This window comes from Protomyctophum bolini (genome assembly GCF_963924005.1).
Source record: "Protomyctophum bolini genome assembly, chromosome: 21".
Classification (NCBI taxonomy): domain Eukaryota; kingdom Metazoa; phylum Chordata; class Actinopteri; order Myctophiformes; family Myctophidae; genus Protomyctophum; species Protomyctophum bolini.
The window spans coordinates 19857511-19885496 of record NC_137882.1 but is presented as its reverse complement, the minus strand read 5'-3'; the positions used below and the strand labels follow the sequence as shown (position 1 = coordinate 19885496).

At 44.6% G+C, this 27986-nt stretch overlaps 1 protein-coding gene across 2 annotated transcripts in view; it reads left to right on the top strand.

Moving 5' to 3' along the window:
- LOC308336535 (partitioning defective 3 homolog) overlaps positions 1 to 27986 on the top strand; it is a 462106-nt gene that overhangs the window by 147965 nt on the left and 286155 nt on the right. Inside the window, exon 3 of one of the 2 annotated variants that reach the window (XM_080793920.1) lies at positions 9928 to 10129. The exons of the other annotated variant lie outside the window; for it this stretch is intronic. Coding sequence (XP_080650046.1) covers positions 9928 to 10129 — 202 coding nt within the window. The remainder of the gene's footprint in view (positions 1 to 9927; positions 10130 to 27986) is intronic. 2 annotated transcript variants of the gene reach the window in all.

Here is a 27986-nt window from a genome sequence, read left to right as displayed (position 1 = left end):
CAGAGAGGGAGAAGCCACAGGAGACGTGTCGCGGCGTAACAAACGGGCGAGGGCGTGAATAAGTGCTTAAGAGATGTGAGACAAGCCATTAGCCCTGCGCTAACCAGGGCGTAGGCTCCAGTCCATATGTCACAGTCCAGACAAATAAGGGAGACCGCACGAGCAATCATAGGGTAACAGTAAACAGATTTATTTAACTACAGTAACAGTTACAGACAGACATGATTAGTGGGAAATCAGCTGAATATATGTGTGTGTGTGTGTGTGTGTGTGTGTGTGTGTGTGTGTGAAAGTGTAACCTAATTAAAGATAGTGTGAAAGCAATCAAATGACCCAAAACATGAAGCCCAAACACAATTAAACGAAACCCTGCCGTAGGAGGGAGGGAGAGAAAGAGAGAGAGAGAGAGAGAGTCAGCAAGAAATTGGCAGAATATCTTGAGCAGTTCTTCTAATTGTGTCTTAGATGACAGTTTGCCATTTCTTTACACAGTCTTTTGCATTATTATTGTACTCTGCAAGATCTTTTAAGCTGCAAAGGTTGGGTAGTAGATGGCAGACAACGCAGTGCAGCATCGTACAATCTTCTCCACATTCATAGATGCTTGGACCGGTTTTGTACGCCCCATTCCTGTTCTGATGTGTTTGAGTGTCTTCCACCGGAGTAGTGCTTTGAGTGAGCAAGCGGCGGGTGATGTTCAACGCTGAGTCTAGTTTATTGGCATGGGTTGATCTCTCCCAAACAGGACACACGTTCTCCGCAGAGGAATAGCACAGGGCCAAAGCAGTACATCTTAATGTGTGTGCTGTTTTGGAATTGGTCAGTTTCCGTAGGATGTTGTTTCGAGAACTGGCTTTCAGTTGTGATCCCTGTCAAGTAGTACTTGCTAAACACTTTGAATCCTGAGCACTAGTACCTCATGGGTAGCGCTGCCACTACTCTGCATAGGAAGACAGCAGCCGGCACAGTGCAGGTATTAGCCAAGGACATAAAGCAGTTGAGTATAATGGCCAGTAGGCCACCCCCATGGCTACTGTGTCTAGACACAATCCCTCTGCAGTGCAGAGGCAGAGGGAAACTCCATACCCCTCCCACCCCTCTCTTCCCTCTCATGGGTGCCCTTGGTTCGTTCGCCCTCTCACCTGGGATAGCCCTGGGCAAGGAGCCTGCTATTGGCCCAGGGCCATGGATGAACATTGCAGCTGGGTGGGTGTGTGGCCTGTTTTGTATGTGCACACAGGAGCATGTGTGCATATACGATATCATACTTCAGAACAGTACTTCTACTATACTAGACTCATCTAGGAAGAACACTGCTGTACACCACACCTGAATCAAGTAACATGTGTGACCACACATCAACTAGAGTAGTACAGTTTGAATACCAGCGCCCACACATCAAATAGACTATACTACCTGGATACCAGCACATGCACACTCGTCAAACAGAGTAGGCGCCGCTTACTCGCACTCGGTGAGATTTTCTGTGAGCTCTTGACTCTTTTCAGCGAGTTCTCGACAAAATAGCACACGTTGTCTCTGTGATTGTGAGATGAACCAGAAACCAAAGAGGGGATTGTCTCTTTATCCATGTGATGATTAAGACACGGTGCAGTACAGTATCAGGGCTCATTCAACTGGCATAAAGTACAGGACACCTACTTAAAGTCTGTTATACTTAGTTACAGGCCAGTGCAGTGCACCAGAAATGCATTGTGAGCTTGTAGTAGTAGTAGTAGTCTACCATCTTGTAACTTGTATACGTAGCATTCGATATTTTATGAACTGGGGACACCCCGCCCTGACAAGCACTTAATTGTAATGTAGGAGTTAAGGCATTACTCAGTTCCACAGATAAATAGTGTAGCGACCCCGTAAAACACACGGCTATAACTCGCTCCTCCAAGGGAGCTAATAGCTGTCTTGGCGTTGCTTGTTACCTGTCGGTCTGCCGAGCTGGAGACCGGGGATCGATTCCAGCCCGATGCGCCGAACTTTACATTGGTGTCAGGATTCTGAAAATAGTAAATTATTTTGTAGGTATTATATGGTCAAAGTCCTTACATTGTCACTTATGTTTAATGATTTGTTTCAGGTTGTTGCAATGTACGTACTCCACGTTCCTGATTCCTATGGTAACCCCTCCCCGGCCCTGCTGCTGATTATGAGGTCATCAAATCGATTGCTCGTGGCGAGACGGGGTCCCGCGGCCAATTTACTTTACGAGCTTTAAATACCTGTGAAAGGGCTGTGACATTCATTTTCCCAGACCGCTGTTATTCCTATCCGCTGCTTTCACAGTGTTATGTTCAGACTGTTATGGCTAAAACACTTGGTGGTGGAAATGATGTCCAATTAAGTGCTCAACTGCGCGTTATACAGATGTCCTGTACAGCCACAAATCATCTTGTGGATGCATTAATGAACGTTAAAGTAACTAGATATACTGTATGCTATATCATTACTTGGATTAGTATCTTATAATGGGTGAAGTAAGTGGGCATGATGAGAGAACAATGAAAGCAGTGGTGCAAAGTAACGTAATGTGCATTTGCTGCTGTACTTGAGTACAGTTTTGAGGTATACTTTTGCTTTACCTGAGTAGTACCTCTTACAAGTATTTGTTACTTTGTGAATTTTGATTATTATTATTATTATTACTATTATTATTATTATTATTATTTTTTTTTTTTTTAGTAGTCTATATTTTTATGCCAATGCTTTTGTACTTTTTTGTACAAAACCATGTAGCCTAATTTTGTATTTCTACATTGCGGTATGGATACTTTTTTTGGGGGGGGGGCAGGGGGGGGTAGTTAAGCAGCCAATTAATACTATATTCATCTTTTTGGTAAAGTAAGTATCATCATAGGCACATATCAATGTGTCGGGGGAAATGGAGAAGTACAGCTGCAATAACACAAATACATATTCATCTGGCCCCGGGCCCCTGGGGGGGTCTCTCTGCACAGAGGAAGATTCATCTGGCCCCGGGCCCCTGGGGGGGGGGTCTCTCTGCACAGAGGAAGATTCATCTGGCCCCGGGCCCCTGGGGGGGGGTCTCTCTGCACAGAGGAAGTACCGGTAATAGTAATAATTATTCACAGCGGTGAGGAGATAAACCTGAGCTCTTTTAGACGTGTTCTTTAATTGAAGGTGAGCGCTATAGCAAGTGGTGGATTCCCTGCCGTCGGTCACATATGACCCCTCCACTCCGCCGTGACGAAGCTGTCTGTCCCTGTCCATACGCATTAGTGTCGGGAGTGCCTGACAGTGGTGGGAGAAGTGGTTTTTACTTAAGTAAAAGTGTCAATACTGTAATGTAGAAATACTCTGTTACAAGTTAAATGTCCGGAATTAGAAAATGCACAAAAGTATTGGTATCAAAAATGTACTTTAAGTACCAAAAGTAGAAAATGCTCATGTCCCGTTTCACACGTTTTTGAATGTAAAAAATGTATACAAGTCTTTTATCTAGCAGATTTACAAGTTCACAATGTGTCAAAATGGCCAACATTTATATAGGGCTGAAGGGGTTACTGTATGTTTTGTAGTAATGATCAAAAAATACAATGTAACAAAAGTTTTAAAATAATTTATAATGGAGTGAAAAGTACAATATTTGCCTTTCAGATGTAGTGGAGTAGAAGTAAAACTGAAAATTGGAAATGCTCCAGTAAAGTATGAATACCTCAAACTTGTACTTAAGTGCAGTCCTTGAGTAAATGCACTTAGTTACTTTTCACCACTGAGTGCCATGAGGATTGCACAGTAATCTTTTAATTTGTAGTAATATGTGGATGTTTTCAAGGTCTAATAGCTGTGAGCTTTTATTTTGATGTTGGATGTTCAGTTTTCATGCAAAGTAATCAACTCCAAACAAGATCAGGTGTTACTGATGAATGCACAGAAGTCAGTCAGGTGAGGTGTTGCGTTGACATGACAGGAGTCCTCCAAGCAGTCTGTTATTGTCGGTATGCATTTAATACTTTTGTGGCTGAGATATACCTTATTGACGCTTTGTGGCAAGTAGTAAATGTGGTGTAATTTGTTCCATTCAACAGCATAGCATGTGGTTGTTGTTCTAGCTGTCAACATTTTTATTGCATTTGTTTATGAAGCAACAGTTTTAACACAATTTCCGCCGGGAATAATTAATAACATGCCAGGATATCGCCCTGTTCTCTGTTGTTCTCTGCCTGGAGCATAATCAGCACAGGCCGGCACCATTACTACGACCGCCAGGCTCCGTGCAATAAGCGTTGTTTTGACCAGAAATGCCCCCAAAAAGAGGCCACCGTGAGATCAAAGGCCGGCAACATGAAAAGGAATCCCAGAGATGTGTGTGTGTCTCTCTCTCTCTGCTGTCCTCTTTCTCATACAAAGGCCATAGATAATGCATGGTCTCATTCGCCCCAGTATGTCCAATTTGCAATACTTTTAAATATATATATTTTTTGTGGCTTTCGCCTTTATTTAATATTTTTTATGGAGGGACAGACAGTAGGCTGACATGAAATGGGGAGAGAGATGGGGTTAAGACATGCAGTAAAGGCCGTCGGGATCGGGAGTCGAACCCGCGGCACACTGCCAGACTGGATTACCAGCCATGACCTTGGAGGCAAAGTCAGTAGAGCTGGATGAGAGTGTCCCTTTGTCCCCAGAGCCTTCCAGCAGCCTCACAGGTGGGGCTGAGAGTGTCCCTTTGTCCCCAGGGCCTTCCAGCAGCCTCACAGGTGGGGCTGAAAGTGTCCCTTTGTCCCCAGAGCCTTCCAGCAGCCTCACAGGTGGGGCTGAGAGTGTCCCTTTGTCCCCAGAGCCTTCCAGCAGCCTCACAGGTGGGGCTGAAAGTGTCCCTTTGTCCCCAGGGCCTTCCAGCAGCCTCACAGGTGGGGCTGAGAGTGTCACTTTGTCCCCAGGGCCTTCCAGCAGTCCCACGTGTGGAGCTGAGAGTGTCCCTTTGTCCCCAGGGCCTCAGCCCAGCCCAGCGCTGCAGAGCGCAAAAGGAGAGAACGCTGCCGACCATTGGGCTGTCACGACTCTCTCCGCAATTATAGCCACGTGATTTCTTTTGTGCGTTTCAACCTTATTTTCCCGCCACAGGCCCTGTCCCGACTCGCTGGGAATCCGGGATGTGCGGAAATTGAAGACATGGAATCTCCGGTTCTCGTCTTATAGTGGCTGTGACCAATTCCCTCATGCAGGCGAAGCGCTTCGAGTTGTGCTCGATCATTATGTCTCGGTGGCACAGGGGAAATGTGTTCTCTCCGCCCGTGGCCGTGGGGAGAGCTCTTCTCCTGGCACAGATGGTGGAGAGAGGTGGATGAGGAGGGAGGGCATGGAGCGTTTTGAAGGGTACTTTTCGGTATCCGGCAATCACGCTCCTCTCTCGTGAAATGATTGTTTGAGATGCACTCTGTGAAGTCGCTTGCACTCACGCAGGATGGGGCTGTTTTGATAATGGTGCTGTAGTAAAAGTGCCCCCGCAGTCAAATGTACGCAGATACTGGGACAGTTTTGTTAAAATAAGTGTTGAATAGCTCTATATTCTCATATAGTACTCATATTCTACTATAGAGTGTTTGTACAGTAACAAACCAGCTCTTTAATATACAGAATCGATGTTCAGGTCCAACATTGGAACTGGAATGCCGTAACATTTGAAGCTGATGGGCACTCTTTGATTGGCTGAAATTTGCAACCCATCCGAAAATGTATATGTTCTGATTATTATTATTATTATTATCATGATTTAGAAGATATTTTGTAGAATCTGGTCTCAGTCCTAAATAATGGGTTAAAGAGCCCCTGTTACTGAACACACACTCTAAGCAAAGATGACTATCCCAATATATAGAGCTTCAACATTTTAACACAACATGTTTGTTTTTACTGAAAAATTGCACTTGAACTGTACTGTACTAAATAGCACTTAAACACTTGAATTTAACAAGTTAAAAATAAGACTAGTCGGTTTTCTGTTCCGTCTCTGTCTGTTTTTGCCTTTATATCTCTGTTTCTCTCTCTGCCTCCCCTTCGTTCCGGTTGTGTGAATGTTGTGTGAATGTGGAACTGACTCCCTTGTGATGGGAAGAGCTTTAGGGGGAATTATTGTTGTTCGCGTGTTGAGGGATTCTGAGGCCCTAAAAAAAAGGGCCGTCGGTCGTCTAACATTTCATGTTTCCCGTTGATTCGGCGCAAAATAGGGAGCTTTCAGGCGTCCATAAATATTGCATGTGGGATAAACGCTGGCCCCAATTTGATTATGAACAGGGGAGTGTGTGCGTGCGTACTGTGTGTGCGCGTGTGTGCACGAGCCCATGTTAGTGCCTGGCAGAGTGCTGCAGAGTGACTGTTGAGAAGAGTGGACCTAATTATGGTTTTGAAGCGATATTTAAAAATGAATCACGCAGCCAGCATTACCATGTACGGTTATTATAAGCGACTTTGTGCTTGTTTTTCCTGTAAAGTCACTTGTAAATATTGGTGTTAGCGGTAGCCGTATGCATCTTTTGGGGCACTGTTCCTAAAATATAGTTGCTTATTTTGGGCTTGTTTCCTACTGCTGTTTCAGTGGTTCTCAAACATTTTCATATCAAGGACCCCCAAATTAATGTGTTTGTCTACGGACAATGTGTCAAATCGCGACACGTTGTGAGCTTGTAGCTCTGCCATTTTCAAATAGCCAATGTATTAGGTCAGTAGGTTTAAAGTGCTCATGGCCTATCGTTGCTTAATTTGGGCTTGTTTTCAGAGACCTGATTGCTTGTTTCTCTCGCAAAATGTAGCAACACTGACAGGAGTTCCCCCGCTTCTCTAAATGGCCAGCTGGCAAGCCCAGGGCCTCTACTTGGCTTACAAAAATGCTCCCAGACATGTATACATGGTAAATGGTGCATTTATATAGCGCTTTCATCCAAAGCGCTTTACAATTCGCACACGCATTCACACAGCGATGGTGGAGGAAGGGAAACCATACAAGGCGCCAAACTGCTTGTCGTGAGCAATTATGGGTTCAGTGTGTCTTGTTCAAGGACACCTCGACACTAACTCAGGGGGAGCCCTGGATCAAACTGGTAACATTACGTTTCCCTATTGGCCACTCTACCTCCTATAAGTATATTTGTATTTATAAATCTATAAATTGGGCCTGATTATTTTGTCATTGAATTTCCCTCAGCCACACACAGAGTAACTGTGAATACTGGTTATACAAATACAAAGAGAGGTCCCCCAGGGGTCCTTGACTGAGTTCCAGGGGGTCCCCAGATAAATTATAGTTTGGAACCAAATTAACTCTTATGGGTCTGTAACTCTGAGAGTGTACAAATGTTAAGTTAAATTAACATTGAATATTTACAATATAAATTGGGGTCCCAGAGATAGAAATGCCATTACATGGGGGTCTGTAGACTAATATGCATGTAAAACTGGGGGTCCTTAAAATTAAATGGTTTGAGAATCTCTGCTAGAGCCGTAAATGATATCTTCTCTTCCCTGGCATATCCTTTCAAATGGGGGTCTGCAGGCTAATTAATTACTATTTTTTAACATACATTAACCACGTCAGACTCATTTAAACTTTGGCTATTTGAAAATGTGTTTTTTTTTTATATATATTTTATCCCACGATTTTGTAACCCATTTTTCACCCCTGTGTCAATCATCTAATGTGATCCTGGGCTCTACACACCCTCCACCAACCTGGGGAGAGCAACGGACTTAACTCATGCTTCCTTCATGCTTGAGTGTCCAAGTTGCTCCTTTACACCTGACAGGGGGGAGTTTCCCTGGTTGGACGTAGCGCGTGGAAGGAACACGTTATTCCAACCAGTTCCTTTCCCCTCCATCAGGCGCCCCGGCTGGCCAGGGGGAGGCAGTTTAGAGACCAGGATTACTGCATGTTTTTGTGAGGGTACCTACCCTAGGGGACACGGGGAGAACATGCAAACTCCACACAGAAAGGCCCTTGAAAATGTGTTTTGATTCCAATATTTTTGTAAACCTATCCTCAAGGCTGCCTCTGTAGTGTGTGTGCTTTTATAACCTGTGCCTTCAAAGCAAGTCTCCTTGAAACACAAAATGCCAATGATGATTTTTATGTGAGAGCCTTTCTCGCTTTGTAGCGCTTGTCATGATGATTGCCTTTCTGCCATCTCAAGAGCAAAAAGGAAATGTTGTGTCAACATTGACACGGAGGCGGAGTGCGATTTGAGACAAACGGGAGTGTTTGTAAGTATTACAGACGGCATGCTCGGAGACATCTTAGGGAATTAACACAATCTGCTTTAATTGTGCACAAAGCCAACCAGAAAGATGGGTAAATACCATACAGAGGCATGCACACACAAAAGAGATGAGTTAAAATGTGTATACACAAATACACATGCCCTCGCACACACATCCTTGGATTAATGTTAAAATGAAGGAGTGTGGGTGCTTCGGAAGTTGTTTATATGCAGATTGGCCCACGTAAGGGGGGCGACAATAAAACAAAACGGCAAACGCATGCAAAAACAATGAAATCTATATTTACATGATGAAAGCTGCGTACAGTACTCTGCACCAAAGCCTCGCCTCTTCGCCGCCGCCGCCTTTTGTTGGCTCTGTCTCCGGGCGTATATTCTGTGCAAGCCTTTCAGAGCCGCGCACATCCAGCCAACAACACTTTTCACTCTCGCGTCTTCCGCGTGGTGCGTAACATGCTATTGTCGCTGTCATGTGGGACAAGGCGGTGGGAGGGGGGGGGGGGGGGGGGGGATTTCGGGCTGCCACTCCGATGTTCAGGCCACTCCACTCAAGGCTGGAACACCGGTCTAATCTCCTTTGTACAAGTTGGGTTTATTAGCAGGGATTCTGTTTAGAAGCCGTGGTTGCTGTAGAAATGCCACTTGGCACTGTCAACCCCATCCCCGCCTTCCCCTCCGAACACCGCGCTCAGTCTTTATCCTCTCACATGATCTCTTGTGTCTGTCGGTTTGCCCGCTCCAGGAGAGCGAGGGCCCTGACTGGTGTGTCGTCTGCCAGCTTTGTTTTCGCGTGTGTGCGTGTGCGCCTGTGTGAGTGCTTTGACGTGTAACGTCTTATGCAAATGAAGCCATTAAAACCTCAGGCCGATCCTACAAATGCATTCTAAACCAAAGATTTTTCAAAATAATTGATCAAAAATGGCAAATGTACAAGCTGGCAGCTTTATCTGCTATTTTTGAATAGCCAACGCAATAAGCGAACATGACACTTTCCCGGTTTTAATTAGTTGAGGTGTGTGTACTGTAGGCTACAGTATGTGTGTCACAGAGTGAGATAGACAGGAGTAGATGCATTCTGGCTTGCCGTAATGTAAGCCATGCTATAATCCAGAGTCGCTCTGGATTAAGAACGTCTCCTAAATGCCTAAATTGTCTATTGTGTGGCTGCCACGGACGAGGTGGGGCTAGTTGTTTTTTTTTTTGTCCAAACCTGGCAACCCCAGATTATCTTGCAGTGCATAATGTGTATACTAGTCTGTACATGTAGTGAAAGTCTGGCACGCAACACACGCACACGCCAGTTCATGCTGGAGTAGATCCTTAAGTAACCCTATAACTTGTCTTCTGCTACCCTCTGTTTTTTATTATCTTTTTATTCATGACAAACAGGATGAACATTCAATTCAACTTTGTTTAAACTGGACAGTTAATTTAGCCAATGTGAAACTGTAGGAGTGGTAGAGTACTTGTACAATGTAAGGTAATATATAGCCTACATTTCTTTGCTGCTAGAAAAGCTGTCAATGTATTGCTTTTGGTGTCTGTCCCAACCGTCCTCCGTGCCAGTGCCAAAACGGCATCTACAATCGAATGCCAAAAGTATGACACAGTGCATGACCAAAACATATGGATGTCCACTAATCCCGTGCCCCCCCCCCCGTGTTTCCCCCCCATACAGCTGGTGGCCGTGTACGAGGAGCAGGACCCCCACAACGGAGGGGACGGTACCAGTGCCAGCTCCACGGGCACACAGAGCCCCGAGCCCCACCCCTTCATCCCCGGCGACATGGGCCCCGTCACCGGCACGTCCTCCTCCTCCGCCTTCCAGCCCTACCAGCCCAGCAGCGAGATCGAGGTCACCCCGTCCGCCCTGCGCTCCAGTAAGTCACACACACCCACACCCCAATCTGGCAACCCATCTTATCTGATTTTACTCGTGGTGGAAAAAGATCGGGTAGTGGCACAAATAAGACAAAACATAAACAGTCAATAGATTTACATCACACATAAAAGCCAGACGTTGGAGCTTGGAGGGGCTAGCGCCTCTCAATAAAGGCAAGGAATCTCTGTATCCATTTACGTACGGCTGTAATCCACGAGAAACGCTCGACTGACCGACTTAAAATCCGCCACCCACGTCACAGACGACCCGAGGGAGTGCAGTGCCCGGCGTCGTGTTGGTCGGTTAGGCGTTCGTCCAGAACCGGCAGAAGAAGCTCTGGCTGTGGCCCAAATGTGGCCAATTGATTGCCATGGCAACCTCAGCTTGATTTGGCAAATTCCCCACATCGGTCCAATTCCCCACATCTGCCATTTGATTACTTGGTCAGTCCACACTGGCACTCTTCGGATATTTGTTTTTGCCTCTGGGGGCACCACTTCCCCTTTCTTATAGTCCACTGACTTCCTTGTGTTTATTCCTACTGCCAACAACGATACGTGTTTAGGGCCAGCATTGCTGACAGATTATGTTAGATCTAGTTGTGATATTTTGAAAATAGACGATCTACCAGCTAGCTTATCACAACACCTCGCAAAACGATGCGTTGTGATTTGCCTCTTTCTTATATTTTTGGACAATTTGGCCCATGTTTGACGAGTTTTTTTCCTTTGTTTTGTATTAAAAACGACTTTAAATTGTGTAAATTGTCACTTCACCCCCCCTGTTCTAGGCAGGTTGTATAGTGGGGAGCCTGCTTTGTGCAACAGTGAAAACGTCCTCGCTTCAGCATCCCACTCTCTCTCCTATTGATTTCGAGGGCCTATTTTGGACATACTGTACGACTGTACGAGCAAACACACTTTTTCCATCTTTTTGTTCAGTGCTTTGACATAGTTTGGATGCTCGATACCGTCCTCTGTATTTCTTCTTTACAATGACAGCCTGTGTGATGTGAACCATGGGCGTCGCGAATCGACCGATGGTGGTCGTTGAAAAGTGCAGAGTTGTGTAAGGCCACGGGGGTTTATTTTTTGGGCTTAAAAATACAGTTCACAGTGAGAATTGATCCACTCTGGAGGCCGACATGGTTTGTCATTATTACCAGACCCCAGTGGAGACACCGCTGTGTCTCATCTGAGCCGTTTCACTCCCGCACCCACGGATGTAGGCATGTGGCATGTAGGCACTTCAGTGATGCTTGCGGAACTCGACTACGTCTCGTTCCTGACCGCATCACTGTCGTGGCAATAATCACGTTAAACCACACCCTCTCATGTAATATTGCTTAATTATGCATTGACATGAAATCATTTGAGAACCACTGATAAAGCAACAAACAAAACAAACTGATTCAGAAGGAGAATTTGTAGATTCGGAATCCACCAAATGAAATGACTAATTCTGAGGATTATAAGAGAGTTTGTGATCAAGTGCATCGGTTGTATTGGGTACAGTATGTTGTTTTCAGTACAATCAGTACAATGATAAAGGTAGCTAGAATGTTACAGTGCACACATGCACGCACGTACACTACATCTGTGTTGATGGGACATTGAGCTCAGAGAATAAATGTGGCCAACAATCACCAGCATGCTTTCCTAACCATGTTTAGCCATTAGAATCTATTGGCCAGCATTGATTTATTCTCAACAACCCGTCTGTCTACTCAAGCCCCCAATTGCCGGGCCCAATCAGTCCAATGTGTGGTGCATAGAAACATTTAAATTAAAAAAATAAAGTCATAATCATATTTGCATAATGGGTATAACTGCCTTAAAAAGGTAAGCCAAGAAACACGCAGGCTATGGAAATGACAAAGTGAATGGAGTGCTATCTCTCCCTCCAGAGATGCAGATGAACACATTACTGGCAGCAACAACATGTATCAGACATCAGTGTGGAGTGGAGACGCCCTCTGCAGCTGTGCTCTGAAGCGCAGGATTATGGCGATATGAACTCATCATCTCACTGAGCCATATTGATTGTTTTTCCCTCCTACAAACCTTTTCATCTCTCACCGCTCTCTCTCTCTCTCTTACGCACGTCTTCCGTTTCCTTTCTCTAGCTCTCACGTTGCCCCCCCCCCCCCCCCCACACACACACACACACACACACACGCTCGTGCACCCACACACACGCAACATTGTCTCCCTCCCCCCTGCCCCGCAAGCCCATTTGAGATTTTGCGCGCTTGAAACATTTGCTGCGGCAGGTCAAACCACTAATAATTGGATTGGAGATGAGATGTAAATTACAATAATGAATGTAATTTTCCCGTAATTATACAGACGCCGCTCCGCTTTGTGCTCGCTCACCATGAAAGTATAATCTCCAGGAAGTGAAGAGAGGAGGGAAAGAAAAAAAAAAAAAACAGCAACAACAAAATGTGCACAAACTTTAAATTAGGTTTGCATTTCCTCCATGCTCGGAGAAGGATGGAGCTGACAGGGCTTTTCCTTCTCTGTCAAACTCTAATGTTGATTTAATAACTATAGTGTGTTTAACCACTTAAGCCCCATTAAAAATAAATAAAGATTGTGACACGTTTCGGACAACAACATAAAGCCTACAGTATAATGACGCCAAGTTGAAAGTGGACAAACCAAGGTTACATTTTCGCTATCTATAGATCTATATTGGCAATAAAAATAATCACACGTTTTCAGTAGCAGATCTACGTGTGGCACAAAGTGATGCACATGCACAAGAACTTGCACATCTGCCATTTTTGAATAGACAACGTATAAAATATGGTTAAAGTGGTTAAAATGATCGTGATGCTGTATTAACAATGTTTTGGGACCCCCTGGAACCCCACCCAAGAACCCCCACTTTGAGAACCAATGCTCTGTAGCTCAGTGCCTTCCATGTAATTGATCTGCCTTGCTGTGGAAACCTATGACCATGACATTGTGTTTTTTATTTGTCTTTGTGGGAGATGGATATTACAGGTGATGGATGTGGCAAGCATGTCCGTGTCTTAAAAAAAGAAAAAGAAATAGACAGTGTGATGATAAGTGCTGGACAGGAAAAAAAAACCCCAAGACAACAAAATCCATTGAAGTGCTACTGTATTGACCGAGCGGGCGGGCGCTGAAATTACCACGACCTTGGCTTTAAAGTGGCAGCCATCGTAGTGGCAGCCATCGTAGGTCAGAGTGATTGTAGTGACACACCGATGATTGGCCCCCTGCCATCTCATGCCCTCCTGTACGGATGAATCTGTCTGGCTGGTATAAGCACCCCCGTAAAGCAGTGGTGGAAGAAAGTACTGACGTTTCTAACTCGAGTAGAAGTACCAATAGCACAATGTAGAAATGCTCTGTTACAAGTAAAGGTACTGTATTCACATTTTACTTGAGTAAGTACAGTATTGGCATCAAATTGTACTCATTATGCAGAATGTCCCAATACAGGTTTCATTGTGTATAGAAAATAGTTTGGAAATAGCCGATCTACAAACTCACAAAGATGTTAGTTGGTTAATCTGCAAAGTAACTATAGTTACTAAAGCTGTCAAATAATTGCAGTGTCCTAAAAAGTATAGTATTTACCTCTGAGATCTTGTCTAGTATCAAATAATGGAAATACTCAAAAGTAAAGTAAAAAAAATATCTCAATATTATACAGTACGCGAGTACAGTACTTCCCAGTATATATGCTCCGACTTCATTGGGCTGTGCGACGGTCTCTCCCTGCCGTTTCTGAGGTCCTCGCTTCAGTCCCTCCGGGTCGTCAGGCAGCCATTAAAGAGATTGCCTTCGGGGAGAAGTGAGGACACCTTTAAGAGAGAGGGGACCTTTATCTAATCAATTTGGTTTCACTGAGCTGCCCTCCGCATGCTGCCATGAGGCCAAGGCCATATGGAAGACACAGGAGCACCCTGGATGTGTGTTCTGTTCACAACATCCACGCTGACAATACACACACACACACAGCAACATGCACTCTCACAGTAACCCCTCATCCAGTACCAAGTCACCAGTACTCGCATTGTTTACCTAGATATAAGTATCAATACTGCACTGTAGACACACTCCTGTTACATGTACCAGAATTTAAAATGTACTTGACTAAAAGTGCAAAAGTGCTAGCATCAAAATAATAATAAAGTACCCATGGACTGTACAATTTCACAGGTTTCAAATCAAACAAATTATACAAATCTATCATCTAGCCAAAGTTTAAATTGGGCTGTAGTTAATGTATGTTTTGTAATTATAATCCAAATCTACAAATAACCAGTAACTAACATTTTCTAATAAATGTGGTGGAGTAAAAAAAAAAAGTACAATATTTGCCTGAACTGGAATATTTACTGAAAACTGGAAATACTCCGTTAAAGTTCCTCAAAATTGTACTCCGGTGAAGTACAGTGCAGAGAGTTAACTGCAGAATGTTTTAAAACTTCATTGTTGATCCAGCCGTGTCCTTGATTTGAACCTTCCAGAGGCAGTAGGTTGGACAGATAGACTTAGCAGGTTCAGGATCACAACTTCAGGCAAAGCAAAGTCTGGTATCTCCACCTCTCTCCGGTCCAACGGTTCCTCCACAATCGTTCACTTGGGCGACAACGTGCCGGAGTGAACTCAGGGAGAGATTGGTGATAACGGCAATGCTACTGTAGGCCATCGATTGGCGTCATGTCTGATGCGGGAACCCTCTCACGTACGACTATAAGCATTCTCTCTTTGCTCGCTCTCGCTCTCGCTCTCTCTCTCACGTCCTTACCTCGGGAACTTCGGATCACTTACTTCTGCTGAGGACTTTTCTGCTTTCAAGAAGAGCTTTTAAGGACATTTTGGAATGGGTGGGCACAGCCAGAGGCTATGGCTATTTGGTGTGGGAACCCATCCTTTAGTACAATGGTTCTCAAAGGGCTTTAACCATATTTTATACTTTGGCTATTCAAAAAATAGATCTACAAACTCATAGTGCTGCAAAATGTGCTGCAAAATGTGATGTTCTGTGAGCTTGTAGATCTGCTCTTTTTGAACAGCCAGTATATGAACAGATGAAGTGGTTAGAAGGATTGTGATGCTATGTTAACTAATTTTACCCCCTGGAACCCCCCCAAGGCAGCATTAATATAAGGCCAGGAGTTGATTGTCCATGTCCCAAAAAGTTACATAAACCCTGCACACAGGACAGCCCAGAGAGAGAGAGAGAGGGAGGGAGAGACCCTCCTTCTGACAAAGCACTTTGGCAAAGCACTCGGTGTGTGTACATACGTGCGTGCATGCGCGTGTGTGTGTCAGAGAAAGTGGTGGGGCCAGGGTATAGCGGGCGAGGTGGCCACAGCACATGCCAACGGTGCAACTCCCTTCCTAAACACGTTTTACTCACAACCCGGGACCTAATAAGTCATGTTAATGGTCCTTCTTGGCACAACGGCTTATTGGATCTGAATAAGGCCGAGTGAACCAACAGAGGAAGGGGTCTCACACTAATAATAAGAGCAGGAGAGACACAGTATGAGAGAGAGGAGGAGGAGGGGGGGAGCTACTAGGCTAATTTCCTAGCGGCTCCATTAAACAGATAGGAAATGAGATGAGCGTTGCAAGACAATCTAATCACCAGTCATTTGGGCTGCTTCACTGTAAGGCTCAATTAGAGACAAACAACTACACATTCTATGGCTGCAAGCATTCTGTTTCAGCGGAAAAGACCTGACAATGACTACAATGAAAGAAGGTCCCTTAAGTGCAATGTATGGGTGCATAAGTGGATGTTCCAATACATTGCACTTAAGGGAGCTATAGTGTGTGTGCGAGTGTGTGGTACGTCCTTTCATGTTTTCATTTCTGTCTTCTTCGAACGGTATTTGGATATGTGCGACGACGATGCATTGTTAGTGGGATAGCCCAGACCACCCTGTATTTGGATAGATAGATGGATCCAAATAGAAACATTATCCATCCCAAGGGAATTTGCTCTAAGCTCTGTGCTTTGCTCTGTGTGTGTGTGTGTGTGTGTGTGTGTGTGTGTGTGTGTGTGTGTGTGTGTGTGTGTGTGTGTGTGTGTGTGTGTGTGTGTGGGCGTGCGTGCGTGCATACACGTGCACAGGATCCATGCCCTCACAGGCAGTAGACAGTCCATGCATACAGAGTCATGGCTTTAGTTCTGTACTCCCCAAGCCTGTCAGATGAAACGTTTTTGGATTTGGATGCACCGTTTGAACTGTGGAGGCTAGAAATTAACCTGCTGGGATCCAACCTTCCCTCCTCAGAAACATGACAAAAAAGCCAAAACCCTCCCCTCCAGTTCACCTGCTGAATTGTCAGGAAGAAACCTCCATAATTTCAAACTCTTTTGTAAAATAACGCCCTACTTTGATCATCCTACAGCGTTAACACAAAAGCATCAAATATAGCAGATCTGCAAGCTCAAAATGCATTGCGAAGCCACGCGTTTAGACCTTTTGCCATTTTCTTTATTTGAATCCTGAAAAGTAACAGTTTTGGACATTATGAGGTTTCCACCCAACAGAGGCGATTTCTTGAAACTACATACAGTATATGGCTTTATACTGTATATGTAGGCCATATGGCTGACATTTACTGTGAGATGGCTCTATTTGTAACGTTGCAACAAAACGAATAGACACTGTCGGGACGGAAAAAAAGATGGGTCATGGGAATAGAGAAATAGTCTGCACACTGACTGCATAGTTACATGCCGTATAGCTATTCAATCAAGCTTTTCATCATGTAAACATATCCTAGAGTGAATTACTTTAGGAACTACACTTTCCATTTGTAAGCGGGTCACAGGTTACAAATTGCATGTTTTCCGCAGCGATGCGATTAACAGCAATGATTGCTAAACACAAACAAGCACACACTCGGATTATGTGCTAACAATGGTATGGTAAACAATGACACTGGAGGACTAGCGCACTAGGACACACACATACCCATAGTGCGCCGCACACAAGAATGTAGACACACACACACACACACACACACACACACAAGCACAAGCATGTAGACACACACACATGCATGCACACACACACACACGAATGCAACACCGATAAACATTGTGCAGAATGAACCCTAATCTCCATATACCGCAGACAGGGTTAACGTCTCTGTCAGGTTGAAACCTCATACATGTCCAAAACTGTTACTCAAATTCAAAGGTAGCAAAATGTGTAGATCTGCAAGCTGGAAAGGCGTCGCGACCTTGTTGATCTACTGCTTTTGTGTGACACTGCAGTATGGTCAAGTAGGAGCGTTAACTTAAGAAAAAACACAATGTAAAAATAGGGAAATGGGAGGTTTCTTGCCTGACGGGAAGACGCTATGCTATAGCTGACCCAGCACCGCAATCAGAGGTTCCCCCGGCCTGTGTTTATCTGCCCTACGACAACATGTCAACCCTAAATTATTATCATTCCCCCAAATCTTAACATAACAGTATTTAGTTACAACAACACATGTATCTATGGCTTACAGTACATGACGGGTCTAGACAAACTCCACATTGAGAGCTCTGCGAGAGCTCAGCTGTGTGAGAGGAGACGCTGTGTTTCAGACAGCGCCTCGACAGACGTGTTCAGTTAAGGGCTTAAAGGCAGTGGTGGAAAGTAGACCGTACATTTACTCAAGTACTGTACTTTACTGTACTACCTTGCTGGAGTATTTACAATTTTCCACTTTTTACTTCTATGCACTACCCCAACATCTCAGAGGCAAATATGTGCTTTTACTCCACTACAATTATTTGAAAACTTTAGTTACTATAGTTAATTTGTAGACTTAGATTAACATTGGCTTTAATAGCAGACCACAAGCTCACTGTGTTTTGATGCGGCACGTTGTGAGCTTGTAGATATGCTATTTTCAAAAGATTTTAATGCATTTTCATACATTAGAAAACTTGTGAAATGGGACTTTTCAGCTTAATGCCAATACTTTTGCACTTTTACTCAAGTCTATTTCGAATACCGTGCATTTCCTTGTAACAGTTTCCTTGTTTCTACATTGTGCTGTTTATACTTCCACCACTGCTTAAATGCTTTTGGACGATAAGTATACTTAGAACTACACACTTTACTTCCCATGCTCTCCAGACATGGGGTCATCACGGGTGTCTCGTGTGTGTTTGTGTAATTTCCATGCTCAAGTGCGATATGTGTGACTCATAGTAAATGCATGTTTGCCTCGATGACGGTCGCATGGGTGTGTGTCTGTGTGTCGTGCCTTTATGAGTGTTCGTGTGAAATTACGTGAGCTTATGTCTTGTCTAATGTCGTGTTTGTGTGTATTGTGAGTGGCTTGTGCACAAGCATCTATCTTAGGTGTGCGTGCGTGCGTGCATGTACGTATGCGTGTATCTGTGCCGTGGTGTGCTGTTTGCGTGTTTATGCATTTATTTGTGACCTGCCATGTGCTACAGATGTGACGTTTTAACATCGTTGCCCCCTCCAAACCTCAACAGCTATCCTGTGTTGCTTTATAAGGCTAAAGGGTTCATTTTCCAGGAAATTTTAAATATATATTTTTCAGGAAATTATTATTTCTCTTTTTTTTAACAAAGCAATACTGCCTCATCCAAGTTGGTATTGTGACATTATATGTTGTCAGATACTTGCATTAGAGGTAGAGAGGAGGTGGAGTTAGCTGCTTTACCAGACAGTTTGAATTGGAATTGGCTGGTTTTGACAGAAGCACCTTTTAATACTTTTCATTGATTCAATATATTTTTTTAACCAAGACACGAATGTTGTTCAACAATAGCAAAAATTAGTTAGCTGGTTTCTATTGGACAGTGATGAATACAAGTCAACTGACTCATGTGGTTTCTCTAGGCTACTTGAACCCTATTTTATACGTGCAATTGTGTTTTGTGTGGCGGAAATAGCAGATCTCTATACGTCACGGTGAGCTTGTACAGCAACTGTTTCATGTCAAGGAGGACCCTCACATTGATATGTGTTAGGGTGGACACCCGTCAGGAAAGGTTTCGTGCCAGGGACCCCAAGAAGAGAACATTTACAAAACTGTGAGCTTGTGGATCTGTTTTTTTTTTAATAGCCAACGTAAACATGGATCGGATGAAGTCTTTAAAATGATTGTGACGCTGCATAAACACATTTAGCTGGGGACCCCCAGGTACCCCTCCATGGACCCCTGGGGGTCCCCGCACCCTACATTGAGAACTGCTGTTGTATAGCAATCACGTATAGATCTGTAGATACCGTATATTTGTGTAGATATTCATGCAGATACCGTATACAGTAGTAAATAACCATTAGCGCTTTAGCTTAGCTAGTGTTTACAATCATTACATGGGTCACAGAGCAGACATAAGGTTGGTTTTTAAACGAATCACACAGCTGTAAGTCTCACACAGGGTGCCTAATGAGAATGTGACATTTATGAAGTGCCTTAAAAAAGAAAAATCACTATTTTCACTAAACAACACTTTACAATGATATTTGAAATGATGATAATAATAATACTACTTGAGTAAATTAAGCAATATTACACGAGAGGGGGTGGTTTAACGTCAGTAATGCACACCTGCGATGCTGCAGGAACGAGCCCACAGGGCCAGTTCCTAAAGCAACGCAGAAGTGTAATATTGCAATTATACAACAGTTACCCTTAAAACTAAGAAAATCGCTGAAAAAACATATTTTTTTAATGACAGATGTAGTCACTACGACCACAGACGTCCCAAGAAACTAGCTAGCCTAGCCACCGAGTTTGCTGCAATCTGGGATAACAGAGCAGCTGAATTATTTTTGATTAGGTGTGGAGTGTTGCTCGTTTGAACCAAGGCTAGAAGGCTGTTTCACTTTAAACCAATCAGATTGCTTCCTCAAAACGACCTATTGTATGAGTTTTACAATATTCATATAAGCCCTAGCCCTTTCACTTCTTCTAACCTCAATTAAATTGGGGTTAGAATACAATGTTAACCTTCAGAAGCAACCTAATTAGTTGGTCGGTAGAATAATAAAATTGTTCAGAACAAAATAATTATTTGGAATCGGTTGCATTAGCTCTGTCACTAGCAGCCTGTGTTCACCTGTGTTAACCTATTTAGGCCTGGCGTTTTCTTCTAAATCCTGACAGTTTTCTGAAAAACCTTATCTTTCTGTATCGGTGGTGCCCAATATTTCATGTCAAGGACCCCAAAAATTATATGTATTTGGCCACCGACTCCCATTTGAATATATGTTGTTCCAGGAACCCCTCAGAAGCAAAGATTTGAGTTATTCAAAGATTTGCACCACATTTTCAAAAAAATTCAAAAAAAAAATCAAAAATAGCAGACCTACAAGCTCGTATGAGCTTGTAGATCTGCTATTCTTCAATAGCTAAAGTATAACATAATGCTTTAAAACACCCAAAATGGGTTAACACAGTTTTCACTGACCTGTGTCATAATTTTGGTTTGCTCGTTAGTCAACGACTTGGTATTGTGTTATTATAGTTTTGTTCCTTTTTGGTATCGTTGCAACACCACACACACACACACACACACACACACACACACACATATACACACACGTACGCCGTCATTCTCCCTCACATTGTTTGACACGTATACGTACGACGCAACACACACTTCAAAACCACTCTCTGTAATTCAACTAGTGTGTCTACTATGGGAATGCAGCTGTGGCATTGAATAGTAATACTCGCTCACTCCCCATTAGAGGCTGAGTGTGGACCGCTCTGACCGCTTACACCACTTCATGCCCCATTACTAAAACACTGTCCTGACGGCATGCAGTAATTACACATTAAAGGCCTTTGATGGATGATGCTTTGACAGCTCCATTGTTTTTTTCATGATGTATATTCCCAATGATATTGTGAACTGCACAGTAAAAAAACGTTTGTGTGTGCGTGTGCGTGTGTGTGTGCGCGTGTGCGTGTGAGTGTGTGCGCTGACATAACTAATAGACTCAGAGCAAACTCATGGCAGGGATAGTTCATGTTGAACCCTTGCATCCCTATTATATTTTGGGCAAATAAGTGAACATTCTGTGAACATGCCAGATCCACACTCTCATAACGTGTCACAAGGCATTGCAACGCGACGTGTTGTGAGCTTGTAGATCACAACAAAGAAGTATAGCAGTGGTTCTCAAAGGTTGATGTTGTGGGGGTTCCAGGGGGTTCCCAGCATTTTTTTTTAAATAGCAGATTTACAAGTTCACTGTGCGTCACTTTGTGACACGCTACGAGTTTTAACGATCTGCTATTTCATTTTTTTTTATATTTCTTATTAAAATCTTTAAAGTATTGGATTTTGCATACATTTCAATTTTTAATCTAATGAGGGGGTCCCTGGCAAAAAAAATGAAAAATAAATCTTTTTCAGATATGGGTCCACGGCCAAATACATATTGGCGGTCCTCGGCACAAAAAGGTTTGAGAACCGCTCGTGTAGAGGGAAAACATAATACTATTATATATAGTTTACCACCTCGGGAATTCTGGTCAACAAAGTGTATATATAGGGTTTGAGTGGTTAGAGTGGCGTCTGCAAGCTTGCAACGATTGATTGGAGTGTACGGTCATCATGAGTTTGCACTTCACGGAGAGTAGGTGAGGGTGCAGCAGCAGCTGTGTGTGTGGATGATTGTGATTGCGGTGTGGTAATGGGTGTGGGGGGGAGATGGCATGCTGGTTTGGTTTGTTGCAAGTCACCCTCGCCTCGGTCAGCAAACATGAGCTTCCACACTGCGATCACAGTGATTGTGTGACCCTCCTGCTATTCACTCCCGCCTCCGCTCCTCAGACGATGCCGGGCAGGGCGTGTTTGTTAATCGGCCTTACAGACAGACGAGCACACACACCAGGCAGCCCCCTATAGCACCGTGGAAAACCCCCAACCACCCCCTCTCTCTTACCGTAGATGACCAACCATATACTTCAGACAGTACTTTGGCCCACACATCGGCACTTTGATCGAGAGGAAAAACATTTTCACATCGTCTCGTGGGATTCGTTCTTTTTTTTCTCTTCTCCCTCACGGAGCGATCTGGGACATATTAAATGGGGGCTTAATTGGGTTGACAATGTGCAGTGTACTATCTGACAAGACGTTCCCTTATGCGCTAGTCATGCAAAACTAGTTCTGGAACCATATGTTGTATACGACGCAGGGCCAAAACGTATGAACCTGAGGGTGGGGGCGGGGAGGGCGGCTACCTCGGGGGTCCTGAGTCTTTATAATCGTCTCTGTGTGGGTTTGGGTTGTTGAGTTATGAGGCTAATTCCCAAACGGATTTTATACATATATTTTCACAATATTTACTGTATCTGTGGGACCGAGTCAAACAATGTGAAAATAATATTACCTAAGAAAGAGGCGAAAACGCCTCACATTGCGATGTGTTGCAGTTCGTATTAATTTGTAGTTTGGCTATTTCCACAATGTACTGTATCTGTGGAACCGAGTCAGACGAAATGTAATGCCTCGTCTCCTTCCAAGTGCTTGTTGGGGTGGGGGGTCCGCTGTTCAAACATAATTATTTTGGGGGGTCACGGTCTGAAAACGTAGGGAAGCCTTGGGCTAATACATGCTGAGATGTTGATGAGTAGCACCTACTGTAGAAGGAAATGAACTGCAGATTGAACGTTTTCAGAGCTTGCCCAAATTTGCTGAAAATCTCAGTCTTGTACAAATTCTGTCATTGCATAATGTGTTTCTTTTCTTCTCCATTATTTATTTATATTCAAGTGTGTGGTATTGCTCATTTCATTTTTATAAACCATCAGATTTGTGTCAGCTCGTGTTTTGCCAGCGATCCAGCTCCAATCATGAACGGTCACATGTGATTTAGTCGGATAGCAAGCAGCCGTTTCACAACCGCAGCTCTAGCTGACTCATAGCTTCGCCCAGTAAGACCAATATATTCTTTACCTTATGGTTCTCGTATTTGCTTTGAGGAGGAGACCTCACGGGAGAAGTCATTAGTCACACAGCAGCAGACCAAAGCTTCAGAATGTTTGGCCAACTTCATTCCATTACAAACAAGGAATTTATGAGCTTGTATTTATATGGCAGTTGGAAAGGGCCACTGCTGGTCAAATGCAATTAGCACAGTGCTTCTTTTAGACTCTGATCGGGATCCAGAAGGCCGTCACAGTCCAACGCTGTGTGTGTGTGTGTGTGTGTGTGTGTGTGTGTGTGCATGGTCGACTAAAACTAGATCAATAGCAGATCTTAAAGTGCACAGCGACATCCTGCCCTCGCTTGGTCTCGTACGTACGTATGGGTACCTCATGTGCTCCGTCGCGTCCCCGTTGCGACAGATCCTGTGTGTGTGTGTGTGTGTGCGTGCATGCATGCATGTGTGCGCATGGGGGTTTCTCAATTCTTTCATTTCACATTCCTGGTTGAACATTGCTCCCAGTAGTGCTGAGTGGACCTGAGTTCATGCTTTGTCTCTGCTTTTCATCTTCCCGGCTCCGTGAGGGAAAGTGTACTGATTTTGTTTTGCAGTCTTGCGTGCAGACCCCCCCCCCCCCCCTCTCTCTATCTCTCTCTCTCTCTCTCGTTCTATCACTCTCCTTCTTGTCACGCTCCCCTCGTCCTTGTGTCACTCTAGTCTGTCCTCATCTACTCCAGTGTGTGTGTGTGTGTGTGTGTGTGTGTGTGTGTGTGTGTGTGTGTGTGTGTGTGTGTTTGTGTGTATATTTCAAATAGCCACGGTAGGGATGAAGTTGGTAATGCTTGTTTTGTAATAATAATCTAAATCTGCCTAATCTAAGCGACGAGCTATCAAAAGTTCTCAAATGTAGTGGAAATACTCCAGTAAAGTAAAAGCACCTCGACATTGTACCCAAGTACTGTATGGTACAGTGCTCGAGTACATTTGTACTCAAGTACGTGAGTACATAGTACTCACGTACTGTTACTTTCCACTGCTTGGTGGCCAGCATCAAGCAGGGCCTCAGGCAGCAGGCAGGCAGCTTTTAATCAGACAGCACTCGGATCAGTCAACGACTTATTCAGTCTAAAAGATTGATGGTTAAACAGAATGTTGATGCTACATGGACTAATCCTTGTGTGTGTGTGTGTGTGTGTGTGTGTGTGTGTGTGTGTGTGTGTGTGTGTGTGTGTGTGTGTGCGTGTGATTGTGCGTGTGCGTGTGTGATTTATGGCCGCTGTGTTCTCATGCAGCGCTGCAGTCAGTCCCCCTCATACGGCCCCATATCCTCATCCACTAACACAGAGACACACTGAATGGTATTTACATGGTGAAGGTGCTGCCTGAAGGCCGCAGCCAGACCAGGTTTGTTTTGTTTGCTGATTAGTGAGTCCCGGGAGTCTCGGTGCCTGCGTGCGTGCGTGCAGGCGCACACGTGTGTGCACGTGCGTGTGCGGGGTGGGTGGGGGGACTGGGTCAGGATCGGGGGGTGGCATGGTTGCGTGTCACCCGGGTCCTGAATTTGTGTTTATTTTATTTTGTACTTCCCCTGCAGTGAGTAAAGTGAGGCTTGCACACACAAATAGAGGAACAAGACACACACACACACACACAGACACGCTCCTATCAGACAGAGCCTTTAGGCTCCCAGCCTTGTGTTTGCGTGTTGTTGTTGTTCTGTGGTGTTGTCTCTTTGTTTATATGTGCAGTTAGAGGCCTCCTCTCCAGAGGACGCCAAGAACACACACTTCCTCTCCTCCTCCTCCTCCTCTCCTTCTTCTCGGCTCCTCTTTCTAGTAACGTGTCTCACGTTCCCTGTCAGGCAGAAAGTGATCACATTATCTCTCTCTCTCTCTCTCTCTCTCTCTCACTCTCTCTCTCGATGTCTCTAAATCTGAGATGAGAAGCTGGAGTGCTCCACTCATCAGTCCCTGTGGGGGGTGCAGATCTCCCATTTAACCAGTGAACTTAGAAACACATATTCTAAATGATTTTTTAAATAGTCTACGGAGGAGCAGGACAAAATTCTGCAATACTGCGAAACTGTTCGACTGATCGTCATTTTGCTTTTCTACTCCTAGTCCTGTATGCTCTGACCTGCCATGGCTATAGTGTCTACCCTTCTTCATTGAGCGTTGAGGGCACGCATGCAGGCGCGTTTTGCCCTCTAGGAGGGCTGAAAAAGTCCCAGTAAGCTTGCTTTTAAAAAGGGCTGACGGGTCCACAGACAGTCTCAGGTAGAGACCCGCTAGAGAACCTAACACCGTGTCTAATTTCCTTGTACCTGTCAAAGCAGCCGAGCAATAAGCCTGTGTGGGAGAAGGGGCAGGTAGGTGGTATGTAAGGGTGTCGGAGGGTGGGTGGGTGGGTGGGTGTTGGGCTGGGTTTACACTAGAGCACCCTTCACTGACTGGCTTTCCTAGAAGTGGGTGCGGCGTGTGAGGCAATGATCTGTGCACGTGCACGCGTACGGACGGGCACACGCACGCACAGGCGTCGGCGCGTCGTACACGTATGTCACTTTATCTGGGAAAATAGTGGACATAGTGGAAATAGTTTGTTTTGAAAACTGCTCCCCTTTTCTCTTTTTAAAGAGCTTTTCCATCCATCCATCCATCCATCTATCCGATTGCATCTTCCCGCTCTGTAAAAGGTCAACAGTCAGTGTTTATTCAGACTTTGTCTCGGTACTCTCGGCTCGCTCTGCTGACGTTGCATCAGATTAGACCTCCGTCGGCTGACTGCCTGTCTCCCCCCAGCCCCAGTGTTGGGTGCGGCCGACCCAAAAGAGCCCTCTACATACATAATAATTCATTCTCTATCCATCCATCCCCTGTGAGTCCCCCCGCTTGGTTCCCACTGCTCTGTGGTCCACAGGCGTACGTGGGACCTTCGCCTACCCGCTGTGTGCGGATTTGAATTCAGGTCAACGTCAAGTATGCAGTGAAAAGTTCCCCGGCCTCGAAACACATGGGACATCCATATGTATTATTTGGCAGTTGGCACGTTTAAGATAGTTTTTAAATAAGCTTGCTGTCATACTTTATTCAGTCTTTTGCGATAGCTCATGACCGAAAATATTTTAAACTTAACCCCTTTTTCACCCCCGGAAAAGGGAAGGGGAAGAAATGGCATTTTATAGGCGTCTTTGTGAGAATGTGCTTGCTGGCACGACATCCATATTCATGTACTGTAAGAGATGGAAAGGAAAATGGCTGACCCTCGTCTTACCCACGTTCCTGTTCTGCGCCCTCCACACACACACACACACACACACACACACACACACACACTGTCCAGTATCAGTGGTGTCCTTTCTGTAACCTCATCAGAATGCAAAGCCTTATACCGTGTGTTGGCAACCAGTCAGAAGGGTATGGGCCTCTCTCCTCTCCTCCCCTCCTCCCCACCATCCCCTCTCTCAGGTGCAATGAGGACGCTCGACTCACTCCACTAGCCATTTCGGTGATTGGAAACGTCCAGAGCCAATGCATTAGAGGGCCCCTCTCCAGTGCGTGGTTCTCTGCATGGCCACAGCGCTGCCGTGTTATTAGCACAGGGTCAGGGGACAGTGAAACCAAGTCAAGCGGAAGCAGGGGGGGAAGTTAAGACTTTAGAGTTTTGTGTTCCCACAGTAAAACTCAACTGCTGCAAAACACGTGCGTAATGTAAAACAAAGTAAATGAAAACGCAGTGGTGGACAAAATGAATCGTTGCTGTCGGGTAGAAACCTCCTATCTCCATATTCTAACTTTTGTTTTTGTAAAATGAATGCCCTACTTGATCAATCGACGCGGATTGAAGCGACACATTGAGCTTGTGGATCTGCTATACTTTAATTTGAATCCTGAAAAGTAACGGTTTGGGAAATATGAGGTAATTACTCTGTAACTCAGGTATTCAAAAGTACAAATTATTTAAAAAACATTGCAATGCTGTAATGAAATGTATAACATTGCAGAGATTTTCAGGACATTTCTCTGAACTGCCAGAAAAATAGTGCTGCGTGCATGAGCGTGTGCTTGTGTGCGTGTTTACACGTATCAAGTCGGTTCCACTGAGGATGTACAAGGACTCATAACGCTTGTCTTTCACAGTCTCTGAGGTCCCACGGCGTATTCCTTTGGTGGAATGTGTTGCGATTGGTCCTTTGTTAAAGAGACGATGACATCATGACCTGGGAATACACTAATCCTCATAATCTCATGTTTAAATTCAACCATCCGTGACTCTGCCCGACTCACACACCATATCGCACATCTCACGGCTCATGCCAGAAACTTGTAAAGTTCTTCAGAGCTTAGCTCTTCTTATTGCTCTCTCTCTCTCTCTCTCTCTCTCTCACACACTGTGTGACACACACACACACACACACACACACACACACACACACACACACATACACAGCGGCCAGTTTCGAATTGGAAATGGTGCCAACGGTCAAGTGGTGGTCTTTTTTGAGTGAATGGCTCTCAAAATAAGATGCTTTTCTGTTCACATACATTATGGCCTGTGCGGGAACGGAGCCAGCCAAGTAGATTGCACCAGATGGCGGAGAATGCGTTAAGGTTTCACGATCAGCCCTGTGTCTGAGATCAGGTGTCTGAGATGAGCTGTTCAGAGATGGACAGACAGACGCATCTGCATGGCTTCTGTGTGGATCTCTGCCGTCATGGTGATGATGTCATAGTGATGATGTCATAGTGTAGGAAATGGCAAAAAATGGACGGCATGCGCAAATCTGCATTTGCAGGCATGCACGGCAACAGTTTATGTTGTGTGTGTGTGATGTCAGACCTCCTGGTCAGCCTACATAACATGTGAGTTGTCTTTAGACTTTCACTTCATCTCAGTGTGAAGTGTGTTTTTTCCTGAACGGTTTCCTTGAGAC